Below are 14,799 nucleotides of genomic sequence, written 5' to 3' on the forward strand. Positions count from 1 at the left end.
CTTGTTCGAGTCCGATGGCTTCTTTTCTCTGAAGCCAAAATGAACCGCTCTGAGTACAAAACATCTGTTTATATCTCTGTCCTCCCTGCAGGGCCCTCAGGTTGTGAATCCTTATCCTGGCTCCCCTGGATTTGGGGACAGAGCTCATCATACCAGGCTTGTCACTCATGTTTGCTCCACCCCACTCCTTGAGTATTTCCTCCATAAAAGGGCCAGATTCTCCTGTGTCTCACCTTTTAGTCTCGCCGTGTCCCCTTTCTTAAGAATCAAGCTCCTCCTCCTCTTTTTGGCTAACTTTCTCCTCTTCTTAAAATGTCACCTTGGAATCCTTTGCCCTAGGTTATTTTCAGCCTATTGTAGATGCCCTTGTTCTGCCCCTTTTGTAGCACTCTATCAACCCTTTTCTTAGCCCAGGGATGCTAGGTCTCTTCCTGCCGCCCATTCTCAGCATTTGGCTTTCAGTAAGCCCACAAGGGTAACATGCACTTCCCCTGCAGCATACGCTTGGGTTACAGACTGGCTGTGACCCTATTTAGTAATATGGAGCCTAGCTTATATAACTGTAACCACTGTGGCATCTAGTGTAGGAACAAGCAATGACAGCTGTTTGAGTGGCTTTGTGTACCGTGACAGTTGGTGATGAAAGAGATAAAAATGTGTGAGAAGGCTGTGCTAAGGAGAAAGGATAAAGAAAGGTCCTATGAGGAATTTTCTGGAACAAAAGCACTCTGTGATAAGATGTTGGATTTGCTTAGCTCTAAGTTTTATAGTACTACACATAAAGCCATATCAACTATATGACTATTGAAGTTCAGTACATGAAAAATGACTTTATTTTTGAATGTCTAAAACTGTCTGTTGAAAAAAATTCATGTCGAATTTGAGTGCACGATGATTCTTAGAAGCACAGCTCTTATGTTGGACGAATAAAGGAATTTGAGGTTCAGGTGTGCATTTTCTGCCCTCTGGCCTTACGTGCTCTGGGGACCCCACTTACCAACTCAGGTCAAAGTTCCTGGTGAGAAAATTACTGGGAGGAGGTAATTTTGTCTGGAAGAGAGTCATTCTGGGGTCCTGGGTTGCTCAGGTTTGGGTAAACCACCACATGGGAGGGGAGCCTTGTCATGGGGATGGGGGACCCTGAAATCTCCCTTGCATAGCCCTGCCCAACAGGCATGAAGCTATGGGGCAGGAGGATTTCTGAGCCCCCAGAGCTGATGGCCACTCACACCTCTGTCTTGCATAGATAGGAGTTTGTTAAAAAGTTAGCCCGGGGTGGCTGGGGAAGATGCCTTTGGAAAATAAAGGGGGTCCTGTGATGGCTACTGTGAGAGTCCATATGTCAGAGGCTCTGACAAGTGTGCAGATGGGAGAAACCCACATTTAGAAACTGAGATCCTGGTCCCCTTGTCCCTACAGCACACGGGAAAGTGCCCAAAAGCCTTTCTCCCTTGCCCTGTTCTGGCAGGCTGCAAACCGGGCCGAAAAGTACCCTGGATGAATTTGACTTTGATGACTCTTCCCTTTTTCTGGGCTGAATCTCCAGTTCATCCCAGAGCCTCCTAGGTCACCATGCAATGTGACCCCAGGTGGTGGGTGGTCCTTTTGGGGTCAAATCCTTTATATAAGAAGCTGGGAAAAAAAATCTCTTTCCCTGGCTGCTGCCTCTCTGGTTTCTGATCTGATACTTTTGAGAAGATAGCAGTTTGGTTTGGTTTATCTTCTTCTTTTATAAGTGGTCATGGGTCTATAAGATGAGTTTATCAGTTACTGTATTGATAGGAGCAAAGGTGAACCAGTTATTTGTTTAAAATCTCTTTTCCTAAAACTTTGCTTTTTCTTTGGAATTTGAAGGAAATATGGTGAAAGCATCTAGGTCCAAATTTTGGTGCTTTATTTTGACTTTTCTGTTCTCTTTAAGCCTCTGTAACCCTTTGCAGTTTTCTGTACTCTTTAGAAGGAATAGGTTGTATTTTTTTTTCCATTTCAGCATCATCCAGAGCAGTACTATTTTAACAAGATGAATAAACAGATATAATAGTAGGAAGATACTTTTTCTTTCCTTCCAGCAAGCTGCAGATCTCTCTCATTCCTTCCAGAGATTAGCATGGGTGAACCTTTGCAGAAAGCAACATTGAAACCAGGGAGGAGGATCACAATTTAGGGACTTCACAAGATGCTATCTCAAAAACAAAACGAAGGAAAAGGACTACAAACAAAACTGAGCTGGGTGGTCCAGGATTTAGCTCAGTTTTTCTGCCTGCTGCTGCCCCAGGTGCCTTGCAAGTGCAAGGTCCTGAGTTCATCCCTGGTACCAAAACAAAAACAAAACAACAGCAACAACAACAACAACAACAACCACCATAAAAAAACCAACAACAAAACTGAGCTGGGGATATAGCTCTGTGTGAAGGCCCTGGGTTCTATGACCAGGACTGGGAAGGAGGAGGAGTTGTTGAAATTGTTTCTGAATGTGACCTTGAAACATGAGTCTCACCAGCAGCTTATGAGCCTTCTCCAGACAAAACACTGGAATTGTCTGGAAGCCCTGAGGGGAGGGCTGTTAGTCTGTGGATTTGAACAAACCCAATGCTAACTGTTTGCTGTCTTCCTGGGCAGAGAACTTTTGGTGACCTGACTAATCTCAAAGTTAGTATCTCTAAGTGGTGCACTTTATTTAACCCATTGCCTTGAAGTCTCAGGAAATGATTCCCCTTAAAAAAAAAAAAAATTTAACTTACCCATTTCAGATGTCCATGGTCTTTGAGATGCAAGTCCTCTTTTGCCATTTCTTTTGTAGGGCTAATCACATCTCCCATGTCCCTTGATTGCATTTTACAGGCTGAGCCTCTGATTTGGTAACTATAGCCTTAACAGCCTAAATCTCTAAAGGAGAGAGCAGAACCTAAGTAAGGATTCTGAGACTGCTGGACTAGGTTCCAGTGGCCAGGTGGTCAGTGTTAGAGCCCTGATTTTCTGACTCGCAGCTCGTCTCCCTTCTGCATCCCCTGTAGAGCCAACAACCCCAGGCCTCATGCAGTTGTGTCTCTAAATTCACAAAACAAAAAAGACGTGTCTTTGCTTTATGGAGTTGGCCCCATAGAGCGATTTTGAGATGGAGCTGGAAAGATGAAGAACTGCAAGAGTCCAGCTCCTCAAATATAAGCAATCCTTAGTTACCTGCTTGCGATACTTCATAAATAAAACTAGGTGTTACATGCTTCTGGAGTGTTTAAGCCTAAACGTGATGGCTTGGTGAAGGAAAGTGGTTTCCTTTTGCAGCTACTGCACCTTTAAAGTTCAGCTTTGTAGAGCTGTAGTTCTTTACTGTACCCATGTCAGCAAGGTTAAAAACTTCAGGAAACCAAACTGATCTTGTATATGGAATCCTGAAATCTGATGCCGTCCCCTCTGAGAAGCCCTTTGGTATGTGGATGGGAAGATGCAGTCACATCAATTTCCATCTCTAGGTCCTTCCTGCCTTTCTTCTGGGTGTTACAGAACTAGGGAGGGGAAGCTCATCCAGCTGCCTGTGAATCAGCTTCTGCCTGCTGGGCTGGTGAGAGCCACGCAAGACTTTTTTCTCTGCAAAGAACACATGTTGATTCTATGATAATTAAGTATCTACTGTCCTACAGCATCCAGTGTTTCATCTCTTAGTGAAAACATTCTCCGTCTCTTGATGCCACAGCCTGTACACTAAGTGTTTTGAAGCCTCTTCTTTCCTTTCAAAAGTAATCTGGTAGCAGGAGACCGTGCTGTTATTGCAGAAATACTTAGAATCTGCTCCACTTTTAATCATGACTGAAGCCTTATAACCAAAAGCCTCCATATTGGGACCGCGGATGACTCAAAGGTGGTCTTCCCCTTAGATGTCCCCCTTCAATTTCTTCACAGGTTTTTTTTTTTTTTTTTGATCCCAGGGATCGAACTCAGGACCTCGCGTTTGCCTGCCAGGCACTGTTCCGCTGAGCTACATCCCGGCCCTCTTCACAGCTTTGTCTCCAGGATTCGAGGAGAAACAGCCTGGCGGGGAGTTTTGCTTGGTGTTGGAGTAGCTAAGAATGTTTCTCTCTAACAGGTCACAGAACAGAAAGTGCTGGCGGACATCTCTTCTTGCCCCAGGATCTTCGTTGGAAGTCCTCCAGACTTGGTGTCTTAATGAACTTGCCAGGAGGCATAATGTGTCACCATTTTATTGTGGGCCACCCTAAAGGATGACACCCAGCTTCGAATACCTCCTGTTGGACGTCGTCCCCTGAGAGCCAGTGCTTTAACTCTCTCCCATTGTCCCGAGCCTGTTTCCAACTGGTTTTGAGCTGGTGCAGGCTTAGTCATTCGTGGCCCGGACCTGGTTGAATGTTCTGCCTGATCAGTTTGTAGCCACTCACCTTTTGTCACTTGCTGAACAGCACTTCCTTCTCGGGCTCTCGGGGAGTCTTTGCACCGACCCGCTAGAAACAAGGCACCAATCCATTCTTTCCATCTTGGCGGCTGCCCACAGCCATATCCCGGGGTGACCTGGAGTAGAACAGTGGAGGATAAATTAATTCATCCTGCACAGACTTGTTTCTGCTAGTTCTAGCCTGTCTCTCGCCCCAGCTCCAGCTTTTAAATATGCCAGTGATTGGTTTTGTGTAGGAATGTGTGGATTGTTGGATTGGAAGAATTCTCTCCCTGGATTTCTAGTGTTTACATAAGCAGATATTTAAAAAATGTTCTATCCCTGATTTAAATAGCAGGGCTTATTTTTTAAAAAAAAGTTATGGGCGCCTGAAGGCATACAGAATAAAAGCATAAGTTTTGGTTTTTCTTTCTTCCAAGTTGTAACGAAACCAAAAGGTGTATAGTAATGTTTTGTCAGTAAAGGGTCAAAACAGAAAGTTTGCAACAGTGACAAACTAGAAAAGAACAAGTGTGAAGAGAGGCTGACAAATATATGCCCCTTGTTGGGAGTTTAGCCCATGGAATGTTATGTAGGACAAAAGGAATGGAAGAGATATTTCAGTAACATTTTGTTCTCTGTCAAAAACCTTCTGAAATATAAATCTGCTGTGTATTGGAGAACGGAGACAGCAATTGATTGGAGTTGAATGGCTTTCCTTTAAGTAGAGTATCCCACAGAAAGCAGTTCTTGTTCTGACAACCATATTTTTCGCTTTCTTTGTCCTAGCAAAAATTGGATTCCTATGTACATATCTTGTAGGATTGTTTTATGGACAAAGATATAGGTCAAATCCCTTCACAGTGGCTAGTGTTATGGCAAATAGAAATATTTCTAAATGAAGCACAAACATTTCTAAGCCACAGCCTGGGTGTGCAGTAATAATGCTAAGTTGGTAATATGAAGCCATTTGCAACTATAAATAATTCAGTTGTAGATGTGCTTTAAAAAAAAACTGTTTTATTTTAATTCTAGTCTCTTGCCGACACACACACCCATACATGTAGCTCACCTATTTGTGTAGTAGAGGAGAAATAGGAATATATATATATATACATACATACATACATATATAGTGATAGAAGTCAACTTTATTTTGGTCTGTCTGGAACAGATTACCTTTTTCTCCTCATGCTGGCTTCTGTAATTGCCTCCAACTGCTAAACTTGGGTAATTACCCACAAATATGAATGTATCTTTCTAGGGGTCTTGCCACATCAACCAACCCAGCCGAAAGCTAGTAGTGAGGGTTAGTGGTGTAAGGAGCTAAGCTTCAAAAGTAAGGGTCCCTGGGCTGGGGATTTAGCTTAGTGGTGCTGCCACCTGCCTAGCAAGTGGGAGATCCTGAGTTCGATCTCAGTACCCGCCCCCCAAAAAAAGGAAAAAAAAAAAAGGGTCCCTTGCAAGGGATGCTCTGATTTGATTCTCCATTGTGCACCCCCACAGGAGGAAGGAGATGCTTTTTTTTTTTTTTTTTTGGTTTTAAATCCCTCGATCAAAGCAAGGCATGGTCATACCAGAGTTCAAGGCAGCCTGGGCAATTTAGTGAGACCCTGTCTTTAAAAATGGAGAGGGTGGACATAAAGTGTAATGCTCCCTGTGTTCAATCCTCAGTACTGCAAGCAAATAGACAGACAGACAGACAGATAAAAAGATCATTCATTCTGGCATTGATCCTGGCCTCAGAGTCCAGAATCAATGAGTTCAGTCGTAATTTTTAGCATTAACTATTTTTTGAATTAGCAAACCTTGCTTTATTTTTATGCCTATGAGAGGACAACAGTTTCTTTTTCTTTTTATTAATTCATGTTAATTGTACACATTCATGGGTTTCTCTTGGGCATTTCTACTCATGCATATATCTTGCCTTGCTCATGCCCACCTTCCCTTCTCCCCGCTCCCCTCCCCAGGAGCTGGAGGACATCATGTTAAACAGAGTAAGCCGGACACAGGAAGACATGCATCAGGTGTTTTCTTTCATATATGGAAACTATGGAAAAAGATCTGAAAGTAGGAAGGGAAGTATTAGGGAGTAGGAAGCATTAACTCCTGAAATATTTTGGCTCTCTGTACATTATGATTCAGTTCACTCTGAGGTTCCGCAGATACTTTAAGGCTAAAATACAGAATATCCTTTTTTTTTTTTTTTTTTTTTTTTAATGTGAGGGTCTTTAACTATGTTGCTCTGTCTAGTTTAAGATTCCTGGGATCAAGTGATCCTCCTGTTTCAGCCTCATAAGCAACTGGGAGTACAGCTGCAAGCCCTCATACCTGCCTTATAGATATAGTTAGCTTAAAGTTACAAGGTTGACAATCAAGAGAAAGCTCTTCTAGGAATAAAGGCCCCTTAAGTTTTAACCTTCTCCTACCTTCAAAGTTCTTGTCTGCCTGCCTGATCTTTTATTTCCTCTCTGTTTATACTAATTTGTACTTGTGTTTATTGTTTTCGTATTAAAAAACTACTTGAAAAGAATTCACAGCCCTTATAAATAAGAGAGTTTCAACCTATTCATCCTTCTTACCTTGGCTGTCTTTTCTTGTTGCCTGGCCACTTCTTCCCTCTCCTCTTCTCTTCTGGGATTTCATTGCTCAGCATTTCCAGTGTGTGATTCTGGATATGATGGTTTTGAGCTTCCGGACCAACGTCTCTTTGCAGCTGAGTCCATTTCCTGAGTTCAGAGCTGTTGGCATATTCCAATCACCACACCTACTGAAAACTGAAACTTGTTGCCCCCAGATCAGGCCTTAAACACCATTCATTTCTTCCTCTCTATTTCTCAATCTACTGCTGTTTCCTAGTGATGAAAATCTGCTTGTCACTAAGAACTTCATTTTGATGTCACTTACTAAAGACCTCTTGGATTTTTCTATCCTCTTGATATGTTTCACTTCTTCACGCTACAACGACCATCAACAAGTCTTTGACAAATTAGCTGTCCCTACATGTGGTTTACAATATTAGACTTGCTGTTTAAAAATAATTAAGCTTCTCTCTGTGTTTTTTTGCTGTGGGTCAAGAACTTTGCTTGCTTTGACTTCCAACACAGAAGTTAATCACAAACGGGTCCTCTTAACCATATAATTAAAAATAGAGCAAAGTTTCTGAACCTAGGCAGTTGGCACAAAAGTCCTCACTTCCATCTGTGCATGGTTAGGAAAATATTTCATGATATTTAAATAGCATTAGCTTTGCTCTCTTGTGTGAGTATGTCTGTGAGTTTGTGTGTAATTCATTGCTCTGGAGGTTTATTTGAGTGTTAGCAAATCTTTTTTTTTAAGTCATTGGCAAGGAAACAGGAAAGCAAATCCAGGTGTTTTGGGCCTGCTTTCTTTATTTGCTAGCTTCTGTGAAGGAACACTGGTCGGCTCTTGCTTTTCTCTTTGACTCAAAGTTTTCCTTCTACGTGTGGCTCAGAAAATGAAAGAGCATACATTTTGATTTTCAAATCTTTGTGTCTTTTGATTTATCACATACAAGTCACCTTTGATGAAGTTTTTTTAGCAGCTGTTCTTATAGATACAAAGTGCTGATAAATCTGTTTCAACTTGGAATGTGGCAGATTAGGATTTTTGCTCTCTGCTTTTTGTTGTCACTTTTTTTTTTTGGTACCAGGGATCGAACTCAGGACCTTGCGCTTGTGAGGCAGATGGCAGCACCACTGAGCTAAATCCCTGGCCAGAGTTTTTGCTCTCTGGAAAGGGGACTAATGCCTAGAATATGCAGCAGACTCATAAACACTTTGTGACTTAAATACATACACGCGAGAGACTGGATTGGAGAGGAATTTAATCCTTCAACTTGGACTGTCCTTTGTTCTTATAGGTAATCAGTATCTCCTAAAATATATTCACTAGTTCTGTAGCTCTGATAGGATTTTAAAATGCATTGTCTGTTTACAAGGTTTAAATTGCTAAATAATATAAAGGTTATACCTTTCTGGTTTTTTTCTGTTGCAGTGATCTCTTTATTCCTGGAAAACTCTTTATTTTAAGGCTGGTTTCTTTTTCCCAGGAGAGTTGTATTAAATAACACTAATGCCTAGTAAATATACTGAAGATTAGGAATTATTTTTCAAATATGTCTTTCATACCTCCAGCTCTGAGTGTGTGTGTGTGTGTATATATATATATATATATATTTCTCAGAGTTGTCCACTTTCTTATGTTTCTAGAAATGCGAGGTAGGCAGATCCCTAATACTATGATAATAGAATTACCACTGAAATCAAAAGCAGAGGATTGATCATGCTTGTGTTAACTAAAATTAAAAAAGGAGAAGTAGTTTCAGTCAATTTCATCGACAGTGGTGAATTCTTGTGTTTAGCTCTCCATGCTGGTTTGATTATTTAGGCAGTTTGTCATTCATGAAGTTTAAAATCAGAAGGGTCCAACTCTCTCATGTTACGTTCCAGTTAATTCTGTTCAGTTCTATGTACAAGGCAGTGGGCTAGGAGGGAGCAATGAAGTTGATTTAAGTTTGACTCATGGTTTTTGACAAATTAATCTTTGATTTCCTTTTCTGTATTATTCAAGGGACAACTTTGAACAAGGCATAAGTGAATTTTGCTAGTTGTTATTCTTGGTCAGTGCAGGAAATTAGGAATGAATGTATTTTGTGAGCTCCGGTGAATGAAAGATGTCTTTATACTTCAGGGTCCTGCTGAACCAGAGACCACCCTGAGACTGAATTCTGGTCTTCTCTTCTGCACGACAACCAGCACTGCTGATACTAAAGAGACTCCCCCAAAATGTGCCTGACATTGAAGTTCTTCACACTTTTATTATGGAACCCTTATACTGTCTCTTCCATTCATTTGGGCTCCTCTGATACTGACATTGGGAATTTCACTTAGCAGAGCCAAATTTCGTGATTGATATACATTCCCACAAATCAGTGTTAGTGAATATTATTTACTAGATTTGTGATTGAAAATAACACATACAGTGTACACACCCAGGAATGGTCATAGTGCAGAGAAGTTGGTCTCTTAATAAGAATGCTACCCGGCTGACATGCTGGGGAGTAAAGATGTATCAGTCACTAGGTATCATTACCTAATCTTCACTGTTAACCAGACAGGTACTTGTTATCTCCAGCTCAAAGATAAATAACTGGGTTAGTAGTCCTGCTCAGGGTCACAGAGCTGATAGGATAGAGATTTGACTCCTGCCATTTTAACCCCAGCCCCTCGGCTCCCAATGAATATAAAGTTGGTTGCTTACCTCCTGGTGCCATGGTGAGATTTGCAAAATTATTTTCAGAAACTATTTTTTATTAAATACTGTGTATATTCAAAAGCCTATTCACAAAATACATATTTCAAAGAATGAGGATTCAGTGAACACCCATTTCATTCTCCACTCAGGTTTTTAAAGTACCACAATCGTGATGTCCCCTGTGGACTTCCCTAATCTTGTCACTTTCTTTTTTCTCACCATCGAACTAGTACTGTAGAAAAAAAAAGAATGACATTTTAAAATATTTTAAACCAAAGTATTCAAAAGCACTCTGTCAGATCACTCTCTTTTCCCACCGGTTTTTCTGCTGTCTTCTCCCTGCCCGTTCTTTGCTCTGACCTCTTCCCTCTTTTCTGTCCCTGTTGTGGTGACAGAGAAGAACCTGGTCAGACCTGCTGTAGGATGTCAGGGAAGGGGAATGGGCCGCCGGAGCCTGTGCTGGGCAGTCTCAGTGAGGTAACAGGATTTTTGCTTCCTTCAACCAACACATCCTTTTCCAATAAGGTGTGCCATTGAGGGATCGTAACTGACCAAAGGAAAGGAGTGATTCAGTCCAACTGTGCTGACAGGGCTCTCCCAAGCTTACCAGGTTAGGAGTCATTGTCATTAACCCTGTGGACATGTAGCCTTCAATAGTGTGACTTAAACCAGGGATTTGTCTCAAAGGTTCTGCCGCCTGCCTTGCAAGCGCAAGGGCCTGAGTTCGATCCCCTGTACCCCCACAAAGTGTGATTTAAAATATTGCTACATTTTTCATAACCTATGCGAAGGCAGTCATAACACACTGAAAAACCATTGGATGGAACATGATAACGTATCCTTGTTGTCCCTTAATAGTGTAATACAGTTTTTAAGCAAGTAGTAATAGCTGGTCGTGTGTACAAAAATCAAGATGGCAGGAATACTAGAATTCTTTCCATCAGTTGGGAAAATACATTCAAATAATTTACTCCAACTTTTTACGAATTAAAACAATTTGGTTGCACATTGAACTCTGTTGTGTAAGTTTTTCTGAGGACTGTGGTTCAATAGGAGGAGGTTCCAATTTAATGCAGTCTTAGCTGTTTGAGACTTAGTACTATGCTGTTTAAATTACTTCCATAATCTTGCAAAAATATAATTAATTTACAAAGATGAAGAAGAACCACGTCTAACTAAATATAAAAGTGCTTATAAATTTGGGGCAGTGGTGCACGCCTGTAATCCCAGCACTCTGGGAGCCTGAGACAGGAGGATCCCAAGCTCATCACAGTCTGAGCAATTTAGTGAGACCCTGTGTCAAAGCTAAAAAATAAAAATAAGTAAAAATAGAGTGGGGGACAGGATGCGGTTCAGTGTGAAGGCTCCAATTTCAAACCATAGTATGGTTAAAAAAAAACTTATAAAGTCTTTTGTGTATAAATGTATAGTCATTTGCATAATCACATTTACATATGTATGTTATAGCTATGTGTATTTGTATGTGTAAATATAATATGCACTCTTTATAGAACTGATGTTGGAGCCAGCCATATGATTTGGAGTTTTATCAAATGGAGTGAAACTTTCAATGATTATGATTTGGCCTGTAAAAATAGGAATAATGAGATCAAAGTGTACCTGTCTACTTTTATCTCCTATCGCTGCTTTTTTTGCTTAGAAACAAATTTATGTTGAAATAATATACCTGTGAACCTCAAATATGAGGAAAAGAGCTACACAAGACACTTTGTTTCAGTTTGTCCAGGTCTCAAGACGTGTGGTAAAAACATGGAACCTGGAGTCATCTTGGCAAATGCAGCATCAGAGCTTCCCTGATTTCAAAGCCTCTGTTGAGTGTTCTAAGTACTTTCTGTGACATCTCTTACTAGAGGAATTGGCACCAGCTAAGAAAATGTTCAGTTTAATACTTTAGAGCAAATAATTGCCTAGGATGCCTTAAATATCACAGGAAATGTATAGATTGTTTACCTGACATTTGCTCCATTGAACACTAATACTGAAACAGATTCTTCGACCACAGAGAATGCTGGTGTAGGTGGAGTGGGGGTGGACGAGAGAAAGAGGCAGAGAAAAAACAGCCAACATGATTAGATAAAAAATAAATGGCAAATGAGTTTGTTTTTTTTTTTATTTTTTTCACAATATGGAGCTACCAGGAAAATAAATGCCCACTTGTTTGATCCAGTGGTCTTGGACTGTGGTGGCAAAAAGCAAAGGACATAGAACTCTGTTAGGATTAGGTTTCTTCCACAAAAGGTTGCCTTCACCTGGCCGTTGAAAGCCCTATAGCCCCTGGGTGACCTGGTTTATTTTTCAAGATCCTGAAAGCTAGAGGAATAACCTCCCTTAAAAAAAAAAAAAAGAAGAAGAAGAAGAAAGGGGGGAGGGGAAGGGGAGGAGGGAGAAGAGGAAGAGGAAGAAGAAGAGGGGAAATAATTCGTTGTTGTCTGTTTAATCTGCACATGCTTGCGAACTTTTTTCTAAGTGACAGCTCTGGTGCCCTCATTTCTTAATGTAGCTCAGTTTCTTGAGCCCCCCCCCCATGCTTCTTGCACTTGTGTTCTTTTCTCACTTCCCTAGCAATGTTCATGTAGGTCTTATCTTAGAATGGGTTCTGGGCCGGTTTAGTGCAGCTCAGAAGTGCAGAGCATTTTTCCCCCCACAAACTGGATCCAAGGCGCTTTGACTCGGTTGCATTTAATAGGAAAAAGTAGGAGATAGTTTAGGGAACTGAGCCCTTTTCCATTCATAGGTTCGTGTCAGCTCTGCAGCATCTTTAAGGGAATTTTAAATGCATCTGGTAAAAGCCAATTGGCAGGCACACAGGATGGGCTCAGGCATGTGGAATTGTGCAGTGTTAGTGAAATCTGTTAGAAGCTTCCGTCTTTCTGTCTCGTCAAGGGGAGCTACTTTTAAATACTCAAGGGAATTTCGTAAACAATGATCCTAAGTCAAAACTTCCCCCTGCAGGTTAGCCCCTGTGCTACAATGCTCAGCAGAGGAAACGCTGTATTTATGGCTTTTCCACTGATTTGAGATTTGACCTTGAATAAATCATGTTTAACTTCTCGATGCTTCGTTTAACTTTTGAAAGACGTGTGGTTGTGGATGGCCTGTGGGAAGACAGTGACTGAAGCTCACAACAGAAGGGGGACTTCAAGGAAAATTTTATTAGGAACGAGCTGTGGGTATGAAAGCAGTCCTTATGCAGGGGGCTCTTGGTGAACAATCTTGCCATGTGTGGCTCCTAAGGAAGGCAGGGGTTTTCTTGTAACAATCTTACTATATTTTATAGAATTAAAATTTGTATTGTTTTACATTATGTTATTGTTTCCTATGTATATTTATTGGTTTATTCTTTAACTCCAGAAAGCTTTGTGTTCGTACATCTTCTACCTGTACTAGGATTTTTATTTATAATGTTACAATTTAAATTGTAATGAAGCAGTAACAAATTTTGTTTAATATGCAGAGACCTTTAATTTTATTGTGCAGAAGAAAGTCTAAGGCAGTTGTTTAAAAAGTTGCCTAGGAGATGATCTAAGTGGTTTTTCATTTATTTGGAGAGACAGGGTGGAAAGTTGTCAGTATTTATTGAGCACCTACTCTGTGCCAGATACAGTGCTACTATATATGTCCTGTGCGATTTAGGTTTGAAGTATCTTCTTTTTCGAGTGTATCAAGGCTCAGTTAGGAGAGCCAGAATCCACAGGAGAAAATGAAATATACCCATTGCTGTAGTCAATTAGAAAGAGGACTTTTTAGTTAGTAGCACTCAAAGCATCATAATGTGGGGCGGTGAGATCCCCATAAACCAGTTGCTGTCCCCCAACTCTGAGATCTCCCTGGGGGTAAACTGGCTTGCAGCATGGGGCTAAACCACATCTCCCTGGTTAAGTCATTTCAGTTATTGCCTCATTTAAGTTGCATTGTAAAAAGGATGTAGGCACTCCAAGTTGCAGTGCCTCAAATTTGAGCAAAAGAATACAGGCTTTGAACGTATTCCGAGCTTGGCTCTGGAGTCCTGGCTGCAGTAAACACAAAAGCCAACAGCTCCAAGTTTAGATGAGAAAACATTTCAAAGAAAGCCAGAGAAGGCTTATATATTTAACACAATATCCATGACTCACTTTCTCTTTGCTCTTTCTGTCCAGCCAGTATTCATTCACTGCTAACCCCACAGGAAGGCTCCTTTTGAAGTTCCCTTTGGCTGCTTTGCAAGACATATAAATACACACCTTGGGAGAATAAGGGTGAAGGAGAAGAGACAGAGGTCACCATTTTTAATCCTGGTGCTGCCGATAGCAAACTGTGTGACCAGATCCTTGGCCAGCAAGGGAGGGTGTTTTGAAAATTTGTTCTCAGCTGCCAAGGGGTGGTTATCGTTCTGTAACAGGGATTGTTTCAGGGTTTCTCAGAAGTCTGCAGCATTTGGACTGTGGAGGTTCCTGCAGGACCTTCTGGGTGGATCAGCCCTAACAGGTGCGTGGAGGTAGCTCTGGGGGTGCAGCAACACCTTCACAACCCTTAGCAGTTAGGCGTATTGCAAGGCCGCACTGTGTTCCACCAATACGTGCAATTACTGTGAGTCAGTTAAAAATAAAAATATATTTTACAAAAGGATCCCTAGTGGTTAGGGCTAGACTGTCGGAAGAACGGAAAGGAATAGAAATTGGGTAATGGGGAAGAAGGTACCAAGCTATTCAGAAACTGCCACCCACACTTGGAAGGTTGTGTCTGGGTGTTGGGGTATAGCTGAGTGTACTGGAATTGTGGGTCACTTGTGGTTTGCATGCCAGCCCCCCACTGACCTTCTTGGCCAACTCTTTGTGCCACAGTTTCTTCCTCTACAGAGTGAGAAGATCATCAACATTCAGGCAGAATGTATCAGTCAGTGTACGAATCAGTCCTAGAAGAGCACTGGGCAGCTAGAAAGTGCTATCGACACTACGATTGTCATCTTGTCGCTCTCCTTGGGTGTTTTCTAATTCGTGTTGCATTTAAGGCAGGATAGCAGGGACATGGGTAATGGTGGGGGTTGGGATGGTGAGAGGGAGATCTCGGGTTGTAGAGAGTGTGGCAGAGCCTGGTTACTACCCCATGTCTCAGATTTTGCCTGTGCATGTCCTGTTTAT

General features: G+C 41.5%; 1 protein-coding gene across 1 annotated transcript in view; it reads left to right on the forward strand.

The window, feature by feature from the left end:
• LOC117285451 overlaps nt 1-8,329 on the forward strand; it is a 34,777-nt gene extending 26,448 nt beyond the window's left edge. Inside the window, exon 6 of the mRNA XM_033761786.1 lies at nt 4,082-8,329. Within this exon, the coding sequence (XP_033617677.1) occupies nt 4,082-4,221 (140 nt within the window). The 3' untranslated portion in view covers nt 4,222-8,329. The remainder of the gene's footprint in view (nt 1-4,081) is intronic.
• The last annotated feature ends 6,470 nt before the right edge of the window (nt 8,330-14,799 follow it).

Source organism: Fukomys damarensis, unplaced genomic scaffold, assembly GCF_012274545.1.
Source record: "Fukomys damarensis isolate Sample0158 unplaced genomic scaffold, DMR_v1.0_HiC HiC_scaffold_10, whole genome shotgun sequence".
NCBI classification, from domain to species: domain Eukaryota; kingdom Metazoa; phylum Chordata; class Mammalia; order Rodentia; family Bathyergidae; genus Fukomys; species Fukomys damarensis.